This window comes from Grammomys surdaster, unplaced genomic scaffold, assembly GCF_004785775.1.
Source record: "Grammomys surdaster isolate TR1022 unplaced genomic scaffold, NIH_TR_1.0 137, whole genome shotgun sequence".
Taxonomy (NCBI): Eukaryota; Metazoa; Chordata; class Mammalia; order Rodentia; family Muridae; genus Grammomys; species Grammomys surdaster.
The window spans coordinates 13,851,936-13,879,593 of record NW_021604595.1 but is presented as its reverse complement, the minus strand read 5'-3'; the positions used below and the strand labels follow the sequence as shown (position 1 = coordinate 13,879,593).

General features: G+C 42.0%; 2 protein-coding genes across 7 annotated transcripts in view; one reads left to right on the top strand and one right to left on the bottom strand.

The window, feature by feature from the left end:
* The window catches only part of Lyrm4 (LYR motif containing 4), a 131,952-nt gene extending 122,550 nt beyond the window's left edge, over positions 1-9,402 (bottom strand). The window contains exon 1 of the mRNA XM_028763230.1: positions 9,165-9,402. Within this exon, the coding sequence (XP_028619063.1) occupies positions 9,165-9,250 (86 nt within the window). The 5' untranslated portion in view covers positions 9,251-9,402. The remainder of the gene's footprint in view (positions 1-9,164) is intronic.
* Positions 9,403-9,742: 340 nt separating this feature from the next.
* The window catches only part of Fars2 (phenylalanyl-tRNA synthetase 2, mitochondrial), a 446,630-nt gene continuing 428,714 nt past the window's right edge, over positions 9,743-27,658 (top strand). For 3 of the 6 annotated variants that reach the window (XM_028763283.1, XM_028763288.1, XM_028763281.1), the window contains exon 1: positions 9,933-10,127. The gene's annotated coding sequence lies outside the window, so the exon portion shown is untranslated. Of the gene's footprint in view, positions 9,824-9,932; positions 10,128-27,658 lie in introns of those variants that run through there. The other 3 variants (XM_028763284.1, XM_028763282.1, XM_028763287.1) reach the window with 3 other exon arrangements.

Sequence of the window (27,658 nt, the reverse complement as noted above, 5' to 3'; positions counted from 1 at the left end):
TGTGCTTTTAACTCTAGCACTAGGAATTTTGGTGGTGGATCCCTTGGTCTTACTGGCCAACCAGCCTACCAACAAAAATGAGCTCTAAATTCAGTGAAGGGGAGGAGGGGAGGGAGAGGGACAGAGAGAAGGAGAGGGAGAGAAAGAGGGAGAGAGAGGGAGACAGAGAGAGAGAAAAAGAGGGAGAGACAGAAAAAGAGAAAGGTGGTATCAGTGATTTTAATACCAGCATTAGGGAAGCACAAAGAGGTGGATCTCTGAGTTCTAGGGTCTACAAAGCAAGTTCCAGGCCAGCTGGAGCTAGATGCACAGTGACAAAATAACAATGACAACAACATCAAAATAAATGAATAAACATACAAAAATTAGATGGAAGCCTAGAGGAAGACACTCAAAGTTGACATGCTCACTACAGTCTGAAAGGTGGCATTCTAGTAGAAAGGTAGCAATGTCGGAAATATTATGGTAGAAGGTTGCATAGAGTGTCTGAAGGTCAGGGACAGCATCTTAAGAGGAATTCGTAGATTGCTACATCCTGTGTCTGTCCCCCCAGGTAAATGTCTATGCTGTGACGGTAAACAAATACACAAGGCCTTGACATCCTAGAGCTGCCATCGGCTAGTTAGAGAGATGTAAACAGTGCCAACTGCAGCCGGTGTGTCCCTATGGAGAGGTGCTCAAGGCTAGGAATGAACACTGCTGCGGGGCCAGGCTAAGTGGGAGGCGAGTGAGGAAGGAAGACCTTTGTCTCAGTTGGGGTTGCTACTGCTAGGATAAAATACCACAACCATAAGCAAGCTGGGGAGGAAGAGCTTATTTTATCTTACAATTCATCCACTGAAGCGAGTTAGTGTAGGAACTCAAGGCAGAAACCTGGGGGCAGGAGCTGATGCAGAAGTAACAGAGAAACATGCTTATGAGGCTTGCTGTTTTTTTTTTTTTTTTTAATAGCACTTAGGACCACCAGTTTAGGAGGGGCACCACCCACAGGGATCTGGCCCTTCTATATTAATCATCAATCAAAACAATGCCCCATAGATTTGCCCACAGGCCAATTTGGTGGGTCATTTGTTTCCACTGAAGTTCTTTCACATGACCCTAGCTTGCGTCAAATTGACATAAAACTTACTAGCACAGTCCAGAACTAACAACAGCCTTGTTATGAGCCTGAGAAAAGGCTATGGCTCTGAGCATCCTTAAGTAGGAAGGTGACATGCCACAATGGAAGGGCAGGAGTCCAAGCCTAAGCAGGGAAGGATTTGGGACTTTATCCCAAGAGCAAGGAGAAGACGTAAAGCTGTGACTTTTCAGTAAGGAAGAGAGTGCAGTGGGAGGTTGCATAGCTTTCTAGAATGGCCTATTAGCAGAATTCTAAATGATGTGCATGGATTGGCTAACAGGAGGATTGTAGGAACTAACATGTGATCACACAAAGACAAAGTCTTCATGAGAACATGCACGGAGTTTGTTAGGACTGAAGAGTAGGAGAGAAGGCAGAAGAGTGAGTAGCATGAGAATTTTCCATGAATTAATTTCAAAAAGCTACATATATCCTTTGAAATAAAGGGGAGAAGGATTGGAGTTTTGGGTTCAAATTCAAGTCTCTTCTGCTTCTCATAAGGTCTTAGCAGAAATTATCTAAGGGCCTTACTTAGCTAAGTGTACACAACATAGATGAAGAGGTTGCCAGTGTAGTTTGGAAACCTTGCAGCAAGGAGGACAGGCACAGAGGGCTGGATGGCAGCTATATACACAGCTAGCTAGGTGCGAAGTCAGAATGGGCTGGCTGAGATGGTGAGCGACAGGGAGGGGATGTGCCTGAGAAGGGTCCAGGAAGACTATAAGCAACTAGGGCTAAGAAGGAGCCCTGGATGAGTTCATGCCAGCTCTGTGTGGCAGGTTTGATGTGGTAGGAGGTGCAGGGATGACTTGCAGACCAAGTCAGATGTAGAGGCAGGCTGCTGTGGACAAAACTGTGGGTGGGCAGAACACTAGCACAGAAGGCTGCTAGTCAAAGGGGAGCTCTAGGCTACTGTTCACCCACTGGGGCTTTTCTTCCTTCCTGGGTCAAGCTCAGGGCCAATAAGCAGACAGAGAAAGCTTCACTAGGTCCTTCAGTATTCAAGCCCAGAGTACTGCAACAGCTCTATCTGCTCCATCAGGAGAAAGGATCAGGCCTTCTAGACTCCACGCCACTCTAGTGCTCAGAAATAACCTGCTCAACTAGTACGCACTGGGCCAGTGGCTGTGTCTGCCTCCAACCTGTCTGAATACTTCCTTATTTAATTTTGCATTTTGTTTAGTCACAGGTAAAGATAATTTCAGATGAGACATTTCTGCTCACAGAATTTTATTTTATTTTATTTTATTTTTTGGTAAACCAGGATGATTCTTAGACACTGGGATGTGGGGAGAGATAATTATTTAAGGAAAATGGTGGTATGGATAGACAGGAAAAAAAACATATGAAGTCATTAAACGAGAACAGTAAAGATGTTCAACAGTTATAATACGTTGATAATATAAGCTGAATAAGACAGGCTAAAGGGAGGGTTAAACAGATTTCAAAAGTTACCCCAGGAACAAAGGGTAATACATTTATAGCACTGAAAGTGGCAGCAGCCATTAATTAAATGAAACAAATAATTATCCTGAGATCGGATCAATCAAATCAATGAGAGCTGGTGATCACTAATAGGCAAATTTATAACACTAACACATACAAGACATAATTAGAGGCAGAACAATGAGAGAAGGTAGGAAGGGCTGGAAATGTACTGCGCGGGCTAGCTTTGTCCTTAGTGATGCTTATATGGTGCTATTGTTGAGGACTGCGAGAGACAGTCAATTTTTATAATTTTGTTTCAGTTATTTTCAAATGGAATAGCTTGTAAACAAATAGCATTATCCAAGTATAATGCAGAATACTTTTTAGATAATTTACAAGCATACCAGTTACTTGGAGTAGGATTTTGTAGCCTTTTGTTCTTTACTCTCTACCTCCATTTTCTCTTTGTTTTGATTCTTTTGTCATATTACTTTAAAAATGCTAAGCTGAAGTATAGATAGACTAAATACAACTGGACATACTTTCAAAGGCAAACTAACAGAACAAAACAAAGCAAACCCCAGCAACGACACACACAGGTCTCATGTAGACAAACGTAGGTCTCATATAGGCAGAAATGGGCTTGAATTCTGCTGTGTGGATGAGAAGGACCTTGAACTTGTCATCCTCCTGCCTTCACTTATTAAGTACTGAAATTATAAGGAAGTCACACTGCTTCCTTCTGCCCTTTTAAAACACTGTGCTAGGGACCCAAACCAGGATGTTGTGTATGTTATGCAAAAGTTTACCAATTAAGTTAAATCTCCAGCTCTGTATTTAATACTTTAGAATTATTTTCTGCTATCATCTAGTCTATAGTAAATGAATACACTTTTTATCTCCCAAATTAGAAGCTGAATGTGATTTTCTCAAAGTATTTTTCAAAATCATTAACCAATATGACAAAAATTAACAACTATGAGAGAAAAAAAAACCCACTGGTGTTTGAATCTCTAGCCACAGTTAGTGATAATAATTAACTTTCCCAAGTTTCAGGAATCGTCTTTAAGCACACATGAATTGCTTCCAGTTTTCTGTGGGGTACCACAGAAAGGACCAGCATGAGCATTCTTCCTAAGGAAGTGCCACAGGCTATGCATGAACTCAGCTGTATGAACTCAGAATATTAAAGCAAAATCTGCAAGGAACTTTAATAAATCGAATAAAGCAATCATTTTCTTCTAAAAACTTTGCTTCTGTACATTTTCCAATAGTAAGGTTGTTTTCACTAAGATGTATAATTTGCTCAGTATTTCAGAGTAAAAATCCTTAATTGGCTGCTTAAAAAGGGAATCTTCTCCAGTAGGTCATGATTTACATACATCTTAAAAACATTATTTCAAGGCTTAATGTGAAGGAAGAAGGGTTTTCTCTTTTAAACTGAAGGGAAAGTATCCCTAACACTCTTAAGAACACACAAAAGGTGAGGACTGTAACCCAGGGTGGAATGTGAGCTTGTCATATGTGGAGGTGGAGTCTGGTCCTTGGCACCCAGAGAAGGAAGGCCAACAGCAGCCAGAACACACAATGAACAGGACACTCACTGACCTGATGGTGGTTGGGCAGGTAGGCTCTGGGAGCTCGAACTCAGTCAAGTGGGAAGAGATGAAAAAGACCAGAGGGATGGAGTTTCCCACTCATCAGTACCTGCTGGGTAGCAGGAGGCAATGGTCTGACAAGAAATCCAAACTGGTCCTTGGAGGACTGAAGATACCTTTACAGAAATGAAGGGCACTGCAGGCTACATTAGCTTCTAAGTAAGACATGGTACAATTAAGATCCAACTGGAGCTGAGTTGTGCCCAGAGGGTTGAAATCAGAGTCTCACTGTTATTTAAGCATATTTTTACAGCAGTGCTACAAGTAGCAGCCAAATCATCATTAGAAGAGTTCCCTGAAAACCACTGCACACTGTAGTTCACCACTCAGGTACATGTTTCCTGTTGGATTTGCCAGTTTCTGAAATAGTCCTTATTTATGCACAACCATACCACAATCTTTTCATGACAGGGCCATCTTATGATTGAATTCTATCTACTCCCAGGCTCTATGCAGTTACACACACAACACAACACAACACAACACACACACAGACACAAACACACACACACAAACATACAGACACAGACACACACACAGAGGGAGAGGGAGGGAAGGAGGGAGAGAGAGAGAGAGAGAGAGAGAGAGAGAGAGAGAGAGAGAGAAAGAGAGAGAGAGAGAAGTAACTATTAGAAATTCCTCAGTTTGTTCTATGAGGGAAGACTTTTTGGCATCGAGGCTGTCATCTTCTTTACCAGTTTTTGAGTGTGTATAAATGCAGGCCAGAGGCTGATGTTACAGGGTCTTCTTCAGTCCTCTCCCTCATTTTTTGAATAGCCTCTCTCACTGAACCTGGAGCCCACCAACTGGCCAGATTTGCTAGCTAGTGTACTTTAGGGAACCCCCTCTGCCCACTAGTGTGTGGATTACAGGTGTGCACTACTATATCTGACATTTTCCTGGGTGTAATAAAACTCAGGGGGTAGGGATCACAATGGGCATAGAGATGGTGTCAGCCCATGGACCTGTGCCAGTAGTGAAGACACATGGTTCATTAATAAGATTCCCTGACAAAAGAGTCAATCCTAAGCGCACTGCCTCAGAAGCTTGAGATCAGCAAGGCTACCCTCTCAACCTTCTATAATTTCATACATTTTAAAGGAAGTATATCCTCAGATTTTCTCATGTATCAGGGGCCACCACACATGTAGAACTATGAACGGTTATCTTGGCAATTCATAAGGAAACCTAAGAAGAAATAGAATCTATCCAACGTGAAGATCCAGAATGATCACTGTGGCTGCTGTTTGTTATCAGACCAAAGTATTATTGTCACAGTAAGGTCTTCCCAAAATGACAAGTGAAAAGCTGTCTATTAAACAACCTTAATAAATATTCTGCAAAATGGATGCACTATAGAAACTCTAGATGGCCACTTGTTTCTTACTTTATGTATCTGGGTCAGCTTCTCCTCAAGCTGATTATATTTATTGAAGTCTACCATTTTAAATGTTAAAAATAAGAAAGTGCAGGACAGAGCATGCTGGGGGCTCCCCCAGGGCTGCATGGCCATGGCGGTTCAGGCTGTTCCAGTGCTGTGGATCCTGCTGGTGCAGACTGTGATTTCTTGCTTCTACAGGGTGCCCTGGGCTCATTTGGGGGGCATACCCAATGTGAGAGAAAAATCTCTCCAGATTAGCTCTTTCTTTACTGTTTCAGTCAGTTAATGGAAGGGTTCCCTTGTCTCTCCTTCCCTGGGCCTTGGGTTTAACCTCACCTGCACTCTAGACTCCCTTTGGTTCCCCCCTTAATTTGGTACCTATGGTGGTTTGAGTAAGAAAGGCCTCCATAGGCTCATAGATCTGGATACTTAGCCATCAGGGAGTAAAACTTTCTGAAAAGATTAGAAGGATCAGGAGGAGTGGCTTTGTTGGAGGCCTTGTGTGTCTTAGGTCTTTAAGAGCCAGGCTCAGTCTCTGTCTCTTCCTACTTCCTGCAGAACAGGATGTAGAACTCTCAGCTACTTCTCCAGCACCATGTCTGCCTGCATGCTGTCATGCTGCTTGTCATGCTGACAAAGGACTAAACTTTTGAAACTGTAAGCAAGTCCCAATTCAATGCTTTCTTTTATAAGAGTAGCCTTAGTCATGGTGTCTCTTCACAGCAATACAATAGTGACTAAGACAGCATCCAAATCATCAGAGTCTTAACCCTCTACCTACTTATCAAGTCTGTTTTCTTCTGTCCTCTAAGTTATCCTCTGCACCATTACAAGCAACTCCCTCTGATATCTTTACTTCTAGCTTCAGATTCTTTTATCTTGCTGCCCAAAGGACTTTACCTAATTCTCAGAACTGGTTGTCACTTGACGACTTGAAACCACAAATGGGTGGCTTGGCAGCCTGTTACCTAAGAACAAAATCTAGGTTCCACAGCAGAGACTATAAGTCCTGGTGTGTGTGGTCTTTTCTACCCTCTGTTGCAGTTAGTTTCTCTAGTGCCTAGTTTTGATTGGTTCATGAAAAATAGTACATTACAAAGTTATCAAAACTAAATGTGCTAACATACCTACAGAACAGAACACAGTGCTAGAAAGAAGTGATCAATGGGGACTCTTAGTGAATGACTGTGTTGGATTGAGAAAGGAGGGACAGGGCTATATTTGAATTCTATGGGGTATTGTAGAGGCAGACTTATTTTATACAAAGCTAGTTTTATTTTCATGGGACATAATGGTGACAGGGGTCTAAGGATTTAGATACATGATATCTGGAAAAAGTGACCACCAGATTTCTGTGAAGAATCCATCAGTGTGAGGCACAGACCACTCTCTGAGTGCCTATCAGCATATAGTTGCTTGTGTCGAAGCTCAGTCTCAATGTTCTGTTGGGCACAGCCTAGGATTCTCTGTTTACTCCTACGGTCTTGGAAAACTTTAGGTGTATTGGCTCTTAAGTCACTTCCAGGTGTAAGTTTAGAATGAAAGGGCCCTTAAGAGGCTATCTAGTCCAGTGAATTAGTTTTACCATCAAAAAAACTGAATCTGGGAGGCCTGGTAACTCCAATGTTACATACTCTGTGAGGGCTGCTACCTATTTTCATATAACTTGTTTCCAGATGTGTCCCCAGTGTGAACCTCTGCTTTATCTGTTTATTCAGACCATTTTTTTTTTTGGTTTTTCGAGACAGGGTTTCTCTGTATAGCCCGGGCTGTCCTGGAACTCACTCTGTAGACCAGGCTGGCCTCGAACTCAGAAATCCGCCTGCCTCTGCCTCCCGAGTGCTGGGATTAAAGGCGTGCGCCACCACCGCCCGGCTTATTCAGACCATTTTTGATTCTTGAGACAGACATCTTCTAGACTGTAAGGAACTCTACAAGTATTTACTTCCATGTCTCCTGTCTTCCATCAATACTAATAACAGGTATTTACAGAAACTCCCTCCAGGAGCTTTAGTGTTTATGCTCCTTTTTCTCCTAACACAGTGCCATCACATAAAAGTATGTTTTGTTCAACCATATGTTCACTGGGTATGAGCTCACTTGTCCAACCCATGTACTGTTCTCAGTTGATATTGACAACCATATTTTCTCAGTAGGTTTCTAAAATATGAATGACTGCTGGACAGGATTGGTGCATCTGTCTACAGACTAAAGTAGTGCATAGCCTGCCTATCATAGGACCCAGCAGCTCAGTCCCTAGAGAAGGGTGCACTTAGAACCAGGGCTGTTTTAGGAGTTAACTGAAAAGACACCCAGCCCATGCCCAGGCAGTCAGCCACCTATGGGCATAATGTTGATAATGTCTGAAATGATAAAATGTACAGAACAGCTTCTTAAGTAATTGAAACACATGAAATAACTGCAAATAAGCAACCCACTGGGGGGAAACGAGCTGCTTTCATCAGTTTCTTGTTCTTTGGAGTATGGTTCAATCTCAAAGGATTCAAGTAATTAATAAGACACCAAATCTCAGAAAAACCCTAAAGGCTCTACAAAAATGCTGGGTAAGAAGTTTCAAAGAAGCAGAAACTGTGAAGGTAGAGGATTCAAGGTAGAGAGTTTTGTTGTTGTTGTTTGTGTGTACGTGTGTGTGTGTGTGTGTGTTGTTTTGCTTTTTTCAGACTGGGTTTCTCTGTGTAGTCCACGGTGGTCTTGATTTCAGAGCTCTGCCTGCCTCTTCATCCCCAGTGCTGGGGTCAAAGGTGTGCACCACTACCTCGTGGCAAGTAAGTATAAGGGACTCATACGCAAGTAGGGGAATAGGCCAAGGATGGAAAAAACGGGTTGAGTTAAAAATGCAAGAGTTTTAGTGTATGAAAGTGAGGTGCACACATAGTACTCCATTAACATACATTTTTGTGTTTATGTGTAACAAAATGAACTTGAGCTTTAAGTGTTTTTGAAGAGTTGTCTCTTGTCCTCTTGTTATAGGTCCCAGACTTTAGGATCTAGAGGGACGATCTCAGTTTGGTGAGGCAGGATAAGCTAAGAATTCAGTTTTTAAAGCTTAGCAACTCCTTTTTACCTTTAACAGCCCTTGTATGTGTAGCCCCTTTCCATCATCTTTTAATAATGCATCTGGTACTTGGAACCAACGTCGCGGATTAAAACACTAGTGAAATGAAAGGGGGCCCTAGAGCAAGCCTTCAGCTTTGTGGCCACGTGGTCTGGACCGACTTCTTCCATTCTTGTAATCTCAAGGCAAGTTTCATGTATGTCATGTTTCCCTGTCCTAACTTCTTACTCGCTGCTTAGCGTCCATCACTTTGTACCACAGAAACAAGACACTGACCAGTAAGTAGTCCTAAAGCCACTACTTGGGTGTCAGCTCAGGGACTTGAAGGGCAAGTCCTTGGCTCCTCCCCTCCCGGGCTATGAGGGTCACATCTGTGGGTGGGCAGTTGCACGTGCGTGTCACGGGAGTGGAGCCTGTCACCATCACAGGTTGTGGCTGCCTGAACCGTAACCCCCGCAGACAGAGCTAGGCACCCGATTCCCGGCCCTCCCCCCGGGTCACCTGTAATTGTAGGCGCTGAAATGCTTGCTCTCTCTCATCATCGCCCGGTACAGATCTAAAACTTGTGCGCGGCTGGAGGCTGCCATGTTGGAAACAACAAACAAAAAACTAACAACAAAACCAAACAGGTCCTTCTTCGTAGAGGTTCCAAGTTTAACTGAACCCAAAATGTCAAATGATGCAAAAAGCACGCTGGAAGGCAGGAGCAGCGGCTCGGCCTGGCTCGCGGCCTGCGCGAGAGGTGGCGCCGCAGGCAGGGCGGCGGGCAGCTAAGGGGAGGCGCCCTTGTCCTGGAGGCTCCGCGTTCCTCACAGGCAGCCCCAGCGGCAGGAGGCCAAGTCGTTCAGGCCCAGGCTCGCTCCTCGGGCGGAGAGTCACCGGCTCGAACACCGCGGCTCACTGCCTACTCAGCCTTCCGAACTGCCCGGGGGCGTGGCCGAGACCCTTGTGTCTCCGGACACCACGCCCCCTACACCTGCCCAGGCCCGGTTGCCTGGGTTACGAGGCGCGCTCCTCAGCCCCGCGCTTGCCGGGCTCGGCTGTCTTTGGCGTTGCCTGACCTGCTGTGCGCGACAGCGAGAGTGATTTTGCTTTGGCTCGGCCTGATTGGCAGTCTGAGTTTATAAGTGTCATCTTGGCTGGAGGACGCAGCTCCACAGGTGCGGAGGTAACTAGCTGGCGACTTCCTGGAGTACCGGCTTGTCTTTGGGCGAGGGGCGCAAGGGACCTCGGGCCCGGGCCTCTTCCCGTCAAGATGGCGGCGCCCAGTGCGCACAGAGTCTCGGTAGCCAGAGGCTAACCTCAGTGACTGCGGAGTGAGCGTGTGGTCGCGTTGCAGACTTCGAAACGCCCGCGTTTGGTTTCCCCGGCACACGCTGACTGAGTGCTGGCCTTGCTGCAGAGTAGAGGTGTCAAGTCGCCGGTTGTTACGCACTTTGCATTCAGCTGTGATTTCCATTTCCGGTATCTCTATTGAGGGGCTACACTATTTTTGTTTGTTTACTGTTTTTTCTTCCTTTCCTCCTTACCCCCCGTCCCTCCGTCCCTCCCCCCCCCCCCTTTTTTTTTTTTTTTTTCTATTTTTGAGACTGGGTCTCGTTTTGTAGTCCAGACTGCTCTTGAGCTCTTGGTCGCAGCTTTCCCAGTGTTGGGATTACAAGCGTGGGACACCATGCACTACTTTTTTTTTTTTGTTGTTAAAAGCACAGTTTTGTAGTGCGTCAATAAAATAAAAAATAAAAAAGCTAAGTTTCGACTTTAGGTGTCAATTAGGGAACCTTTAGGACTTTTGGGGTTTCCTGGGCATCATTTCAGACCCAAGGCAAAAAGAGGTTTTTTTTTTTTTCTCAGCATTTGGCTATTACGGACCATCTTCTTAAAGTACTTAAGGTTTCTTGGTTTGGTCCTTGATCTTAGGACTGACTGTGCGAAGAGAAACTTCAGATAATTCTGGTTATTGTGTTTGGAACACACTCGTTAGTTTTGGAGTCTTGTTTTATATTAAGATGGTGCAATGAACCATTCCTTTCATATTCCCCGCCCTTAAACACAGCAAAGAGTAATTTAAACGATAAGACTAAAGTCAACTTACCATGCCTTATCATTTGTTTTGGTGTATCAAGTTTTAAAACAATGCAGAGTCACTGCTGAGTCTCTTGAGGTAATAAAATATAGGTTGCTATTGGTATAAATTTTGACTTCTCATAAAAGAGTGGGGAATACATTTTTTATGTATTTTACTTTCATCTTGAAAGTGAAATTAGATGCCTAATTACAAAGGAGTTAATTAGTAATGTGTACAACAATGTATCTACATGGCTTATCTTTGTGGGATCAAATGCAGCTCATAGAATATGCAGAGTTAAAATAGTTTGGGCAGTACCTCTGTCAAAGAGCAGGAAATTAGGAAATTGATAACTTCTTAGTGTTAGGTAAAATTTGTCAGAGGCTATGGATTTAGAGTTCGAACTAGTAATGGACAGAATTGACTAATCTAATGTAGAGTTTAATTTATCATTAATCATAGTAATTAAACACTATTCAAGAAGTCCTATAACCATTTCAATAACCAACTTGGAAGCTATTGAGTAGATGATTATGTTGCTGCCAATGACATTCTCTGTGAACGCCTTCAGATCACATTGTTGTTAGGAGTCTAGTGTCTACTCTGTTTGTTTTGGATTTGTTGCTTGATTCTCATGCCGTTTTGATTTTCTTTATTCAAATTGATGTAACATCGCATTAGTTAATGCTATTCTTTTCTTTCTTGGCTGTTTTGGTACTTGCTCTGTAGATCAAGCTGACACTGAACTGAGAGGTCCACCTGCTTCTGCTTTCTGGTTGTGTTCCTTTGTCACTGGGCATTGCTAGGGAGGCGAAACATTGAGCCCTGAGAATTAGAGCCTTTAAGATGGAGGTTGTGTTTGGCTTGGCTCTGAAGAGTCAGATTCGAGCAGGGCCTTGAGAGCAGAGACTTTGGATGGATGGGTCTGTCTAGCTATGCTGCTTACTATCATACTTCATACATAAGGTCTTCTGTACCAGCTTCAAGAATTTGAAATTGAATTGATTCCTCCTCTCTCCCTCTTGTTCTCTCTGTCTCTCTTGTGTGTGTGTTCTCTCTCTCTCTCTCTCTCTCTCTCTTTCTCTCTCATTTGTTTTTCTAAGACAGTGTTTCTCTGTGTACCCTGACTGACCTGGAACTCACTCTGTAGACCAACTAGACTGGCCTTGAACTCAGGTATCTACTTGCCTCTGTCTTCCAAGTGCTGGGATTGAGGTGTGCTCCATCACTGCCTGGTTTGATCGATCGTGCTCGCGCTCTCGCGCTCTCACTACCCTTTCTCAATTGTTTGCATTTACTAGTTGTGTGTGTGTCTCTGTGTGGTGTTGAGTGCCATGGTGTGCATCTGGAGGTTAGAGGATAACTTGAGAAAGTTGGTTCATTCTTTCTACCATGCAGGGTTCAATCTTGATCCTAGGTTGCCAGGCTTGACAGCAGGCTCTTTTACCCATCTTGCCATCTTCCCATCTCTTATTAACTTTTTTTTTTTATAATGGTAAACATTTGAATTTTAGTTTGATTGGATCCTCTCATACTTGAAAAGTTAAATTCCTCCACATGTAAATCCTGTAAGCAAATGTAACTCTGAAGTGTTTTTATGCTTGCTCGCTCGCTCTTTCTTCCTTCCTTCCTTCCTTCCTTCCTTCCTTCCTTCCTTCCTTCCTTCCTCTTTCTTTCTCTCTCTCTTTCTTTCTTTCTTTCTTTCTTTCTTTCTTTCTTTCTTTCTTTCTTTCTTTCTTTTATGGTATTAATTACATTTCAAAGAGAAAAGGTTTGTTGCCTCTGTGGGGGGGGGCAGGGAGGGAAGGAGGAAGGGGGAGAGGGAGAAAGAGGAAGATTTCCTCATGGGATTTTCTTTTTTTTCTTTTTCTTTTTTCCTGAGACAGGGTTTCCCTTTATAGCCCGGGCTGTCCTGGAACTCACTGTGTAGACCAGGCTGGCCTCGAACTCAGAAATCCACCTGCCTCTGCTTCTCAAGTGCTGGGATTAAAGGCGTGTGCCACCACTGCCCGGCTATCCTCATGGGATTTTCATTGACACATTTCTATAGAGCATCTTTTCAAATAGACTTAAAGGGATCTGTCCTCTTTAGTGGTTAGGCTCCTTAGCTTGTGGGCAACAATGATGAAATTGTCAACCAGTTCAGAATTCTATTTTCTTAAGCCAAATAATTCCTGCTTTTGGGGAAGAAACCGTACTTTCTTGCCCAGAGTCATCATTAACACAGTGATTCCGTGACAAGGGTAGCTTTCTATTACAGAGTACCATCATCTTTTTTCTTTATTTACTACTTCTGAAGGATAGCTAGTATGTTTTGTGTTTCCTGTATGTGAGAATGATGCACTAATCAAGATAGCTGTAATAAACAGTGATAGCTATTATTTGGCTTATTTTCGCTTATTTGAGCTTTGTTAGTCTGTTGACTAGCATCCCATTTTAGTAATTTTTCTAAAGATAAATTTGAACTTGTGACTGACTGTTTTGAATGAGGTCTAAGAGCTTTCACTTCCTGTTTGTGCCCATCAGTTGGTTGTTTACTGAAAACACTTGAGTTTTGAGGTGCTGACTTTGTTCATGTTTGTCAGTTACTGGAGAAGTTCTACCTCAGCCTTAATGTATGTGACACTTAGTGCTCTGCGTTATTTCTACTTCTGTGGATCAAAACCAGGGACCTGGGTGTTGAAGACAAGCATCTCCCACTGCCCTAGACCTTTAGCTGTAAGTCTGTGATATTACAGTAACTGATTTCTCAGTAGAATATTATGTCTTTGAAATTATGCTGGAGACTCTGATTAACCTGAGTCCATGCATAGAGGTCATGCATGATGTCTTTGCCATCGCAGTGAATACTTGTATGTGATTTAATATTTCATAACTTATTAGCCAAAACATTTATTTTCTGAGCACAATGGAAGTAATTTAGCTTGGTAAACTTGTTCTGCGTGTGCATTTGTTAGCTTGAATTAACTAATAATGTTTAAGAGTAATAAGAGCCTTTTGTAAAATGGATTACAGTAATATTGGAAGACAGTACTACAGAGTTAGGATTAGTTAATGATGATAACTTTATTGGGAAAATTATCTTCATAGTCATTCTTGGGGGAGCATACTTAAGGAGTAGTGCTATTTGAAAAAACTTAACATGTAGCACACTCTCTTTTTGAAGTTTTTGAGACAAAGATTCAAATGTGTCATCTTTCTGTCACTCATGCAGTATATGTGAAACAATCTAATGATAAAGAGGAAAGGTTTACTTTGCCTCATGACTGTGCTCTAATTTTATGGAGGCATATCATAGCCTGAGTATCTTAGTTAGGATTATTGCTGTGCTGAAACACCATGACGAAAGCACCTTGGGGAAGAAAGGGATTATTTTTGGCCTTTGCTTCTATATCCCTGTTCAACATAGAAGGAAACCAGGACAGTAAGTCAAACAGGGTAGGAACCTGGAGGGAGGAGCAGAAGCAGATGCTGTGGAGGGGTGTTGTTTACTGGCTTGCTCCTCCTGGCTTGTACAGCCTGCTTTTTCATACATTCCTGGACAGATTGCCAAAGGAGTGGCATCACACTCCTAGGGCTTGCCTATCCAGCCTGAGTTTTGATGCCCTTGTGTGATGAACCACTGAGAAGAGTTCTCAAGTTCTCAGTTGTAGTGTTTTCTCATTATCTTTTTCTGTGCCTTTGAGATGTTAGGAAGTAAAATGTTTGTTAAAGGGTCAGTCTGCGGTATGTTACATACATAGTTTTCATTACACTGTGGACTGTGCTCTCTATGATCCTGTCTCCGTCTGACACACTGCAGCACTTCAGGATGTAGTCTGAACTCCTAGCACTGACTGCAAGCCCTTATTGTCCCTGGCCAGTTCTCCAGCCTGTTCCATCCATTATTATTTTCATATGTGATTTTCTAGTTCTTTTGAACTTCACTCCTTTCTGTCCTATACCTGAGCTGGGGCTAGGCCAGCTACCTTGAATGCTCTTCCTTCTTATTGTATTTAAGAGCTACTATGTGAATATACCTTCTTTAACTGACTTCCACTTTGATGTGCCTCAGAATTGTGAAGTGTTTTTTTAACTGAGAGTGACAGGACTCACCACAGACATCTGAGTCAAGCAGATTCACACCTTTGCAGTGGTTTTGTTGATTCCTGTGACATGAGGGTTGGGAATCTAGATGGAGCCTTACTGTTTCCTGGTTTGAGTGACATTGGCAAAGGGCTAGTTTTGTTCTTTTTCATAACAAGTCTTCTCCAATGTCTACTTAATTCGCAGGTTTCAGCCAGTCTTGGCTTTTACCACTAATACTTCTTGGGTGCATATTTTTAGAGGCTGAGAAGAGGAACAGAGCTTCTAGAAAAGGGGTGCCAGTCCGGTTTTTTTTTTTTCCATGTATACCCATCTTTGAGGCAACATGATGTCAGGAACAGGGTTATAATTATTTAGTTTGAATCACCTGCCTGATTTTTAGAGGAAAGGTGGATACAGCTGCTCTCAGTGGGTAGGCATGAAAGTTGGGGGGATGAGTATGTTGGTGTAGGCTACACACACTGAAATACAGGTAGTGAAGACAAGGGAGGGGTGTTGCTTATTGTAGAGAGCCACAAAATTCACTAGAGTAATCTTGCCAGAGTTGCATGCTTCTTTATGTGGTTATTCAGTTAATATTGATCTTGGATGTTAGGCTGAAGATTTGAGACTAGGTACTGTCTCTGATTATCACCCTTCCCCAATACTTTATAATTAGCTTTGCATGTAGTATTAGATTAATGAACATCAGTGGTTGGATGAACTAAATAATCTAAGCTCTTAAGTGGCTCACCTGTGGAAATTGACCAGGTAAATCCAACATACTGTTAGTTGGCTGTGAGTCTGATCGTATTTAACTGCTTTCTCCTGACCATTGCTGGAGTCCTAAAAATGAATGGTCTTAGATAGTCATGGTAAGTCATCCCCCAACCCCCTCAAGTCACCTACTTCCTCCAGCTTGTCCTAACCTCTTAAAGATTCCCCAGTGCCCCAAACAGCACCACTATCTGTGGACCAGCTGTCCCAACATATGAGCCTATGGGGGAACATGTTACATTCAAACTGTAACAGTGTTATAAATAAGTTTGTTATAAATAAAATTGAGTGTTCTTGCCTCAGCTTTTTAAAGTTTTGATTTAGAATTTATTGCTACATATTTTGAGGTTGTCTTTGCTCCTTAGGAGGTTTTAGGATATTTTCATGTATTTGTTTTATAGAAATCTGTTATGTATACACATAGATTAAGATCCTTCTCACTTAAGAATGTGTGTACACAAAAGCCTCTTTAGGATAATCACTCATCTCTCACAGTCTTTACTTGATTCAGGATCACTTAGATTAAGTGTCATGTGTTGAGTGACTGTTCCCATATTGTAATGTAAGTCACACCCTCCTGGCTTTATTATCGTGTCTAATACCTCATTCTTTCCCTTATCTCTATGATTTAAAATTATATGTCTGTATAATGATAGGTTATTAGTGTCACAGAGACTTGCTGAAGAATAATGATATTTATTGCTAATAAGCAGGAAGCTTTGCAGTGGCAAATGTTTGTGCCTGGATGCTAGAAGTTTATTAAAGGGGATGAGCATGTAGATGACTTTTCGAGGTACAGAGGTGACTTTAAGGGATACACAGAATTTTGTGGGTGAATGGAAGTTTTATCAATGTTTTAAAATAATATATTGGCCACAAGATTAATTACAAAGGTATTTGAGAATCAGTAATATGGTTGAGCAGACACTTATTGCAAACAAATCCTTACACACCCACTGTTGTATAAGGTTGTGGTTCTGACAGTGTCTTGTGATAGGTAGTTCTTGTTACCAAGCATATGGCCTTAAGGATCCTGTTCTTCCTAAACCTTCCAGCTTTATTAATTTTGTTTTTTTTGGTCAGAGTTGGACACAAGCAACTCTATTTTGAACCTACCTACTCTTATCCTAGCTAAGTGTTCATTTCTTGCATAAGTATGTGAATCCCATGACAGAAGACCATGTCTGTTTTAAATTTTATGTGCTGGACAATATTAAGATACATGTAGAGGTAAATTAGTAACTTGACCGTACTTTGCATTGAATTCAGTAGTTATTTGCATAGACTTTTACACATCTGCCAGTTGACTTGTAATTCAGTGCAAGATCCTACTAATGTGGCCATTTTATGATTTACTTCTATTTTTTGTTTTTTGTTTTCTTTCATTTAGCAGAATTCTTGTATTTAAGTAATGTGAATTGTATGATTCTGCCTGGATAGTTCAGCTCTTTCTGCTTCTTTATGTTCCTGGTTGTACACTTACCAGCCCAGCTCCCTGTGTACTTAGGGGACTACTCTTGGCTTATTAAGCACCAGTTGCTGGGGAGCTGTGTGTGGCACCATGTTTGATGTTCCTGGCAATAAGAGGGACAGCTGGGATTTGAAGTCAGACATGTTGTATTGTTCAGACTTCCTTGGAAGACTTTGTATTGAGCAGTTCTCTTATTCTGTCCTGATATTTCACCAGACTCTGTCTTCCCAGCACTCTACTCGGACTTTGGGTCTGTGGGTCTTCATGTGTGCATTTTGCTGAATCCTCCTCTTAGCTTCTCTCCATACCAAGCTTAGATTCTGTGTTTCTCGTCTTGATACTGTGACAGAATGCCTGATAAAAATACCACTATGAAGTACAGGTTTATTTTGGCTAATGTTTTAGGGAAACAGTCCACCAACATGATCACCTTGTATTTTTAGTTAGGAAGCAGAGAACAACAAATGTTTTTGCTTAACTAGTTTTCTCCTTTCGTTCACTCTGGGACCACAGTTGGTGGGGTGGTAGCAGTCACATTTGATGTAGGCCTTTCTATTTAACCTAATCTAGGTAGTACTTCACAGACATGCCCAGTGATTTGTTTTCATGGTGGTTCTAAATCTCATCAAGTTGACAATCAAGATTAAGTATCACGTGGTCCTAATTTTTAAATAGCGTCATAATGGTCCTTAGACCAATGCAGCTCTCAGTTCTCCTTATTACCCTCCTCTGCTTTGTTCCTCAGCATTCACTAGCAGGCTTGATTGCAGTGCAGGGAAGATAATACCTTGTGGATATATCTGTCTGTCTATCTTCCTGGTTCCTTACCATAATATTTTTGTCTGTCATTTGGTGATATTGTATATGTAATCCATATGCTGAGCATCCCCTGAGATGTTCATCAAATACAATTCACCACCTCAGTGTCTTTTTAAAATTTCACTTAGTGGGTATAATATTCTCCTGATTGAAACTTGATCTCTTTTCCATGCCTTCTCCCAAGGACCATTTCCCATGGACCCAGTGGAGGGAAATTGTGGTGGCATATAGTTATTTTGTATTGTTCTGTTTGGAGTTTTCTTTCTCTGCTCATTTGAACTGCCTACCACTGAGACTCCTGCCAAGATTAGGGGGAGGACAGTAAAGGGACTCTGTGGTTCTGTGTTAACTCCTCCAGGAGTTTAACAGACATTTTCCTGGGCTTTTCCAAAACACAAAGAAAGCTAGACTTGTTCTTTCCAACTCCATCTTCCTTGAATTAACTGATTCTTCTCTGGTCTGCTATGTCCTCTTTCTTTGCTCCTGGCTCATCTGAGGCAGAAGACTTTCATAAAAGACCTGTCCTTGGTGTCCTTTCACTTGTCCATGTGCTTTCTTGGGAGAACTGTTGCCCAGGCCAGTCAATCTGCATGCTCTCTGGAGCCTATGAACCAGATAGTGCCCACTGTACACAGCCACAGAGACTCCAGAGAAGTCACATGTACATGCTCTCAGCTTGTTTCTGCTTTCTGTGCCACCTGGGTACACATTTATGGTTTATCTCACTGCATGGAACACACACATTGGCTCCTGTCCAAGGCTGTTAGGGAGGCAGATCCATTTCTTACTCTTCCATGCAAGGGGGGAAGCAGGGGCTCCTTCAAGCTTCCTCGAGGGGATCCTTATTTGTAGATATGTACTTATGTTGATAAAATCATTTATGATCATATTTCTTCTTCTGTTTGAACTATAATAATAATTTTATAAAAGTGTTCGTTAATGTGTTGCTTTTAACAGTTATATACATCAGTTGGGAAACTAGCTTTTCTTCTGTCAGTCTGTGACAGTTATCTGCTAACTGTGATCAAATGTGGCAGCACTTGCAGAGTTTTTGACAGAGATTTTCTATATAAATTTGCATCTCATGTTACATGTTTTCTTTGCTACTCAGTAATCTGCACCTCCATTGACTGTCTCTGAGTACTGATCAGCTGACCAACCCTAAGATTGAGAATGATATTACAATTCCTCATATATGAACAAACAGAAGGTAAACCTATGGTATTCCTATTCTTTTTCTTCATTTTCCCCCCCAGTAGGCTCGCAGTTTACATACAGGGAATGTTATACAGGAGTTGAAGCCTGCATTTAGTGAAAATTAAAGCATAATATCTCCATTAGTAGCTTACTGTACTCTTCTGTCTAGTTTTGCAAGAGGAAATTAAATCTAAATATTCAAGAGGGAAACAATCTGACAGATCTCTTCTGAAAGATGTCTTCCAGTGTCTTTTGATTGGGTCATCTCTTAAGTTTTTCTCTGAGTTGGACAGGATCTGACTCATGAAGAGTAGATTAGATGCTAAAACACAGGCAGAGTAGTGGAAGTGAATTCAGATATACTCACCTCCACCCGTGCTGTACACTTTATGCATACCTCACATTCAGTTTCTGATGGGGATTCCGGAGAAAGAAGTACTTTGCTGCCTAATAGAAAAGAAGTACTTTGCTGCCTAATAGACCATAAGTAGAAGCTTGCAGGGAAGCTTACTTTGCTGAGGTGTCGAAGCTGGACCTTGAACCAAAGGCCATAGGCCTCCAAAGCCACAGTCATCTGTTTGTTTGGGGTTTTGGATTCTGACTTGGCTAAGTGTCCAGTCTTCCCTGAGGTGGAATGGCTGAGCCTCTCAGGCTCTTTTCTTTGATATTCAGATTCGTGCTGTCTGTTGACTTCATAGTTTGGCATGGCTATCCTTGGTGGGTAGCACAAAAGCAGAGTTTTCCATAGTTTGCCATCAGCTATTGTCCTGTCTTTTCTGGTCTCAGCTTGTTTCCAGCTTGTTTCCAGCTGTCACATTCTGAGAAAGAGTATACTGATTACTTGCTGTGCATGGGACACTGAGCTAAGGCATTGCTTCCCTCCACCACCAGCTACTTGTCTGTGATTAACACCACTCTCAGTTTTGAATACCTGCTCTCCTAGCTTTGAGCCTTATTACTACATCCTGATAAAGCTTTGATAGAACACGAGTTCTATTTTATATATGTGAGAACTAGAGCTGAAAGTATTCACAATGAGCCAGTGCTACATAACCAATTAACGGTGCAGCTGGGATTTGAACAACAGTGTGTCTGAAGTCTTTCCTTCCCTCACACACGTACTCCTTCATGTTTCTGTGTAGGAGAAAGGTCATTCTGATTTTGTCAATCTTCAGGTCCTAGCTATGTTAACTGACAGATCATTTTTGGTCTTATTTATCTACTGGTTTTCTACCGTGGTCTTTTGTTAGGTAGCCAAGAAAAATGTCTCAATACCAGGGCTCTTGTACCATAGGTCAGAAATATGGAGAAGGCAAGATAGTTTTAGTCTATTATTGGTAGTGAGGCCTCTATTTAAAAAAAAAAAAAAGACTAGGGACATTTATGTCAGCAGGCTCAGGTAGCTACCTGAAATGGCAGAAGACGTGTGTGTATATGTGTGTGTGTGTATATATGTATGTGTGTGTGTGTGTGTGTTCATTGCCCCTTTACTTGAGTGCTCCTGCCATTACTTATCAGCCCTGTGGCACTGAACCTCTGAACTCAGGAGAATGATGCAGATACCTTGCATGCATTGCAGCACTGAGGCACAGCATTCAGATTCTCTGACGAGGTGTGCTAAGAACTTTGTTTAGTGAGCCCCTTTGGTTGGAGGGAAAAGCTGCTCCTTAGGCAGAATGAGTCCTTTGCTAGAACTTTCCCTCTCTTACTAGGCAGTTTTTAGGATTTATCTTGTCATTACTCTTGAGACATGTCACAATATTACACCATGACTTCTTGCTTCCCAGTTTAACAAGTCTTCTCATAATGTATGTGCCTCATACTTTTAGTTCCTTAACAGCAAATCTATACAGCCAAATCAGATGTTACAGACGCTATGGCCTAGATTTATATCCCAACTTGCTGGCAAAGTACTCTTTAGTCAGACTTTATACAGAAAACGTGAAGGAAAGTTAGGAGCTTCCTGAAAAGTACCTCTGGCTTTTCACTTATGTGGTGTCTTGATTAAATCCCATAGGCTCTTTGTAACTGTTTGGTAGGAGTAAAGGATTAGGAGGTGTGGCCTTGTTGGAGGAGGTATGTCACTAGATGTTTCAAAAGCCCATACTAGGATGTGTGTGTGTGTGTGTGTGTATCAGGATGTAGCTCTCAGCTACTGCTCCGGCACTATAATCTGTTTGCTTGCCAACATGTTCCAGCTCTGATGATGATGGACTCATTCTCTGAAACTGTAAGGAAGCCTCCAGTTAAGGGATTTCTAGTATAAGAGTTGCCTTGTCATAGTGTCTCTTCACAGCAATAGAATAATAAGAACTTTTTTGCAAAATATGATTTTCATTAAATGTTTTTACTCATGTCAAATTTTAACTCATAATGAAATTTCATATGATGTAGTATTTGCATGCAAAGTGACACTGTGTGGAAATTTAGGTACTTAAAAAGCCTAAGGGTAGGTGTGTTCTTCTAAATTGCAGTTATGTGCTAGATGCAATTTGAACTGGAGAAATAGCATTTGAAACACAACAGAACTTTGGTTTTTGAGGAGAGTACTAGGTATTTCATAAATTCAAAGCTGAATTGAATAACTGGAAATTTGAGAGGCAGTTTGAGGCATCTTGGGTCTTCACACTCCTGAAAATTTGTAAATTATAAGTTGAAAGCAGTGGTTGATTCTGGCTACACATTATAGTCATAGGCTGTTTATAGAATTACTGTCAGGAAACACGTGCCCCACAATGTATCAAAGTCATTGGAGGTTGTGCCTTGACAGGAAAGTTTTAAGATAGCTTCACACCTTATCTGCTGTTTAGGAAAAGCTGAGGACAGATGGTCTTCGTACTTCCCAGGATGCATGCCTCTGATGAAATCGAAGCCATTGCCCGTGCGTAGGCTAGGGATCGGGATCTGGTGGTGCTAGCCTAGTCTTTGTAGTCAGAGCCTCTTTTGTACTCTTCATGGTTGCCTCAAGTGATGGTACCTTGTGTCTCTTTTTAATGCACAGTAAAGATTTCAAAATGAGCTGGGTCTAGAAGCACATATGTGCACTCTTTGGTACCTGAGAGGCAAGAACAGGAGGATTGCCAGTTTCAGGTTTGCTTGAGCCTAGTATAACAAGCTCCTGATTATCAGGAGCACCTTGGGCCTTTTTTCAAGATAGAAAAGTAAAAACAGGGCTAGGATGTAGCTTAGGGTGCAGCTTAGGATGTAGCTTAGTGTTAAGTGTTTGCCTGCATGCATAAGGCCCTGAGAACTGGAGAAAGATACTTGCTGGTGAACTATTTCTCTTTTACAGTATAGGTAGAAATGATTTAGGATGGGTGACCTGTGATTTTATGGAATTTACTGTGGTACAAAGCTTTATAAATTCACATAGAGTTGACTGCATAGGAACGTGTACCTAGAATTTTGAACTTGAATCTTTGCAGGGCCAAGATTTTCTTGTATGAGAAGATCTTCTCTTGAATACTGTGTATTGGCAGGAAGCTACTCCTGTCAGTCAGCGCTGTGGTTACTAGGCCCTAGTGTCATCTGTGCTACAGTGTGCTATGTTGCTGAGCTAGACTGTACTTTTCCTTAGGTGGTTTAAATGTGTTTTCAGGCTTTATTAATTTAAACTTGCTATGGCATACTATTCTCATTGCTGTGACAAAACACCTGCCTGGTATCTCCTAAAAAGTGTTAAAGAAGGGCTCATTTTGGCTTGCATTGAGGAAAATCATGGGAGCTAGCGAAAGAGTTGGTTACATTGCATCCGTAGCCAGGAAGCAGAGAGAGATGAGTGTTAGTCCTCAGCCTGCTTGCTTCTTTCCTCCTTTTATTTAGTTCTGGATCCCAGCCCATGGAGTGGTGCCTACATTCATGCTGAATCTTCTCTCCTCAGTTAAGGCTTTTTGGAAACACCCTTCCAGACAGGAGCAGCTGTGTGTCTCCTAGGTGCCATGTCGTGTCAGGCTGACAGTGAAGATCAGTTATTGTGCATGGGTTTACTGGGTGTAAGCATCTTAAGAGTCACGGAGCATCGGCACTCCAGCTTCAGTTTAGATTCGTTGCATCTTCCAGTGAAGCATGGACTGTCATACAGCCACTGTTGAAACAGAGCTGTACCTCAGACTGGCTGTATCAGCAGTCATGCAAGTGGTGGCTGTTGGAGTTTGGGATATCCAGGGAGGGGGAGGTGTGGTGACACACTCCATCAGCTGAGAAGGATCAGGTTTCTTTCTATCTACATGTTCCTGACTCTATAAACATCCAGCCTAGGGAGCAGATTTGATTGGTATGCCTTGAAATAATGACCATCTGTGCCCACTACTCTGCCCAACCTCAGAATACTGTGGTGCAAGGAGATTCTTTACCTCTTCTGGTATTTAAGCCAGATTCAACTGGATGCCACTCTGTAACTAACTTCTCCCTTCTCCTCAGTTATTTGGTAACTGAGGAGTGGGATAAAGCCACAAGGAGTGGGAGCTTTAGAGTTTTATTCCAAGATCGTGCATGTGTAGACTTGACTGGCTCACAGGAGGGTTTTTGTCACTAGTCAGGTGCAGACATTCCTTTGATACAAGTCAGCTGTTGACCTTTGGCCATCTGCAAGACTTAAAAGGAATCGAAGCCTAGCTCAAGTGGCCATGAAGACTGCAGAATGGCTTGCATTTGAAATAAAGGGAATTGATTCAGAGGTTTAGAGCTGCTTGTTTGAGGAAGGGAAGTGGACAACAGTTCCAAATGGATGACTAGATGTGCTGTCTTTCTAAATTCCAAGAACACATGTGCTTGTAAGAAAGGGACAAGTTCATAGTCGAACTTGTTAAGTCAAGCATATCCAGCCCCAAATGCTTTCTTTCATAAGTAATCTCTATAGGGTATAAAGTGGGCTGAAAATACTAGAGCTGAACTGAGTTTTTGGTACTAGCATCTTATCAGAAGTACCTGGTTTAGGGTGAAGTGTTTTCAGGTGTCTATGGTGCTTTGATTGTCCACAGGGTGTTTAATTCAAAACATGGAAGAACATTGCTCAGCAGTGCCGCTCACATAATCCTAACATAATTTTGTCCACTCACAGCTCTTGTTTGAAGGAAATTCATAGCCTGTTTCTGATCTCCTTTCTTGAGTAAATGACAGAAGTGCTGAGAAACAAATAGTTGTGAGTTGGTGTTAGACCCAGCTCTGTTTAAACTGCACAATGGTTATCTAAAACATTTCTTTCTTATAGTATAGTCCATCTCTTCCTAACCCAAATCATACGTCACAGAGGCCCCAGACATTGAAGTAACTTTGAGTTACTTCATTATCATCTTGAAATTCAGGACTGAGTGTCACCCTAAGTCCACAGTGAGTCCTGGTCTTCCCCAGCTTGTGTGAGCAACAGGCATAAATATTGACTTTTCCTGCCTTCTTTAGTCTAAAATGAAGTGACATTATCTGTCCTCTCTTTACCCCCAGAGACAGTGTAGAACAGTGACTCTCAACCTGGGAGGAATGATCCTCTCACAGGTGTCACCTAAGACCATTGGAAAACATAGAGATTTACATTATGATTCATAATAGTATCAAAATTATAGTTATGAATTAGCTATGAAAATAATTTTATCATCGGCATTCACCACAACATGAGGAACTGTATTAAAGTTTGCAGCAGCAGGAAAGTTGAGAAACTTGGAGGTAGAGTTTAAGAACACTTTGATTTCTCTCCTTTGTTTTGTTCTTCTGAAACAGTGGGCACCGTGAGTGTCGTAATCTGATACTTTACTCAGAATGTCCACATTAGTGACCTTTTACTTGAAAGAGGCTAATTTTAATTATTGAAATATGTTTAGACAGTGAATCTCTCTGCTGTAAATGTTTGGATGTGTGGATTTAAAGTACATTTTTTAGCATTGTTGTTTACAGTTCTTTTTTTTGTTCATCTTTTTTATTAGATTTTTTTTTTTTTTTTGAGACAGGGTTTCTCTGTGTAGCCCTGGCTGTCCTGGAATTCACTCTGTAGACCAGGCTAGCCTCGAACTCTCGAACTCAGAAATCCGCCTGCCTCTGCCTCCCAAGTGCTGGGATTAAAGGCATGCGCCACCACCGCCCAGCTTTTATTGGATGTTTTATTTACATTTCATATGTTATCCCCTTACCCCATCCCCCACCCACCCAGGAACCCCCTATCCCCTCACCCCTCCTCCTGCTTCTCTGCGGACATACCCCTACCTATCCCCCCACTCACACCTACCCACCCTCAAATTTCCACCCCCTGGGACGTCCAGCCTTCATGAGGTCAAGGATCTCTTCTTCCACCTATGCCCAGCAGGGCCCTCCACCCTTACATATACAGCTGAAGCCATGGATCCCTCCCTAAGTGCTCCCAGGCTGGTGGTTTAGACCCTGGGAGCTCTAGTTGGTTGGTATTGTTGCTCTCCTCATGGGACTGCAAACCCTTTCAGCTCCAACAGTCTTCACTCTAACTCCACCATTGGGAACCCCATGATCAGTTCAATGGCTAGCTGTGAGCATCTACCTCTGAATATGTCAAGACTCTTGAAGACCTCTGAGGAGACATCTATATCAGGCTCCTGTCAGCATGCACTTCCTGACACCCACATCAGCGTCTATCTTTGGTGACTGCACATGGGATGGATACTCAGATGGAATGGTCTTCAGACAGCCCCTCCTTCAGTTTCTGTCCCTCACTTTGTCTCCATATTTGCTCCCTTGAGTATTTTGTTGCTCCTTCTAAGAAGGACCGAATCACCCCGACTTGGTCTTCCTTCTTCGTGAGCTTCGTGTGGCCTGTGAGTTGAATCTTGGGCATTTCAAGGTTGTGGGCTAATATCCAATAATCAGTGAGTGAATACTATGTGTGTTCTTTTGTGATTGGCTTACCTCACTCAGGATGATATTTTCTAGTTCCATCCATTTATCTAGGAATTTCTCGAATTCATTGTTTTTAATAGCTCAGTAATACTCCATTGTGTAAATATACCACATTTTTTGTATCCATTCCTCAGCTGAAGGACATCTGGGTTCTTTCCAGCTCTTGGCTATTATAAATAAGGTTGCTATGAACATAGTTGAGCATATGTCCTTGTTATATGTTCGAGCATCTTCTGGGTATATGCCTAGGAGTGGTATAGCTGGATCCTCAGGTAATGCTATGTCCAATTTTCTGAGGAAGCGCCAGACTGATTTCCAAAGTGGTTGCACCATCTTGCAGTCCCACCAACAATGGAGGAGTGTTTCTCTTTCTCCACACCCTCGGCAGCATCTACTATCACCTGAGTTTTTAATCATAGCCATTCTGACTGGTGTGAGATGGAATCTCAGGGTTGTTTTGATTTGTATTTCCCGATAACTAAGGATATTGAATATTTCTTTAGGTGCTTCTCGGCCATTCGAGTTTCCTCAGTTGAAAATTCTTTGTTAAGCTCTATACCCCATTCTTTAATAGGGTTATTTGGTTGTCTGGAGTCTAATTTCTTGAGTTCTTTGTGTATATTGGATATTAGCCCTCTATCAGATGTAGGATTGGTAAAGATCTTTTCCCAATTTGTTGGTTGTCATTTTGTCCTATTGACAGTGTCCTTTGACTTACAGAAACTTTGCAATTTTATGAAGTCCCATTTGTCAATTCTTGATCTTAAAGCATATGCCATTGGTGTTCTGTTCAGGAACTTTTCCCCTGTGCCCAAGTATTCAAGGTTCTTCCTCACCTTCTTTTCTATTAGTTTCAGTGTATCTGGTTTTATGTGGAGGTCCTTTATCCACTTAGACTTGAGCTTTGTACAAGGGGATAAGAATGGATCAATTTTCATTCTTCTACATGTTGTCCTCCAGTTGGACCAGCACCATTTGTTGAAAATGCTGTCCTTTTTCCACTGGACAGTTTTAGCTCCTTTGTCAAAAAGTGACCATAGGAGTGTGGGTTCATTTCTGGGTCTTCAATTCTATTCCATTGATCTTCCTGCCTGTCTCTGTCCCAATACCATGTAGTTTTTGTCACTATTGCTCTGTAGTACAGCTTGAGGTCAGGGATGGTGATTCCTCCAGAAGTTCTTTTATTGTTGAGAATAGTTTTCGCTATCCTGGGTTTTTTGTTATTCCATATGAATTTGAGAATTTCCTTTTCTAACTCTGTGAAGAATTGAGTTGGGATTTTAATGGGAATTGCATTGAATCTGTAGATTGCCTTTGGCAAGATGGCCATTTTGATTATATTAATCCTGCTAATCCATGAGCATGGGAGATCTTTCCATCTTCTGAGATCTGCTTTGATTTCTTTCTTCAGGGAATTGAAGTTCTTGTCATACAGGTCTTTTTCACTTGCTTGGTTAGAGTCACACCAGACTGGATACACAAACAGGAACCAGAATTTTGCTACATATAAGAAATGCACCTCAGTGACAAAGACAGACACTACCTCAGGATAAAAGGATGAAAACAATTTTCCAAGCAAATGGTCCCAAGAAACAAGCTGGAGTAGCCATTCTAATATCAAATAAAATCGACTTTCATCCAAAAGTAATCAAAAAAGATAAGGAAAGACACTTCATACTCATCAAAGGAAAATTCTACCAAGGTGAATTCTCAATTCTGAACATCTATGCTCCAAATGCAAGGGCA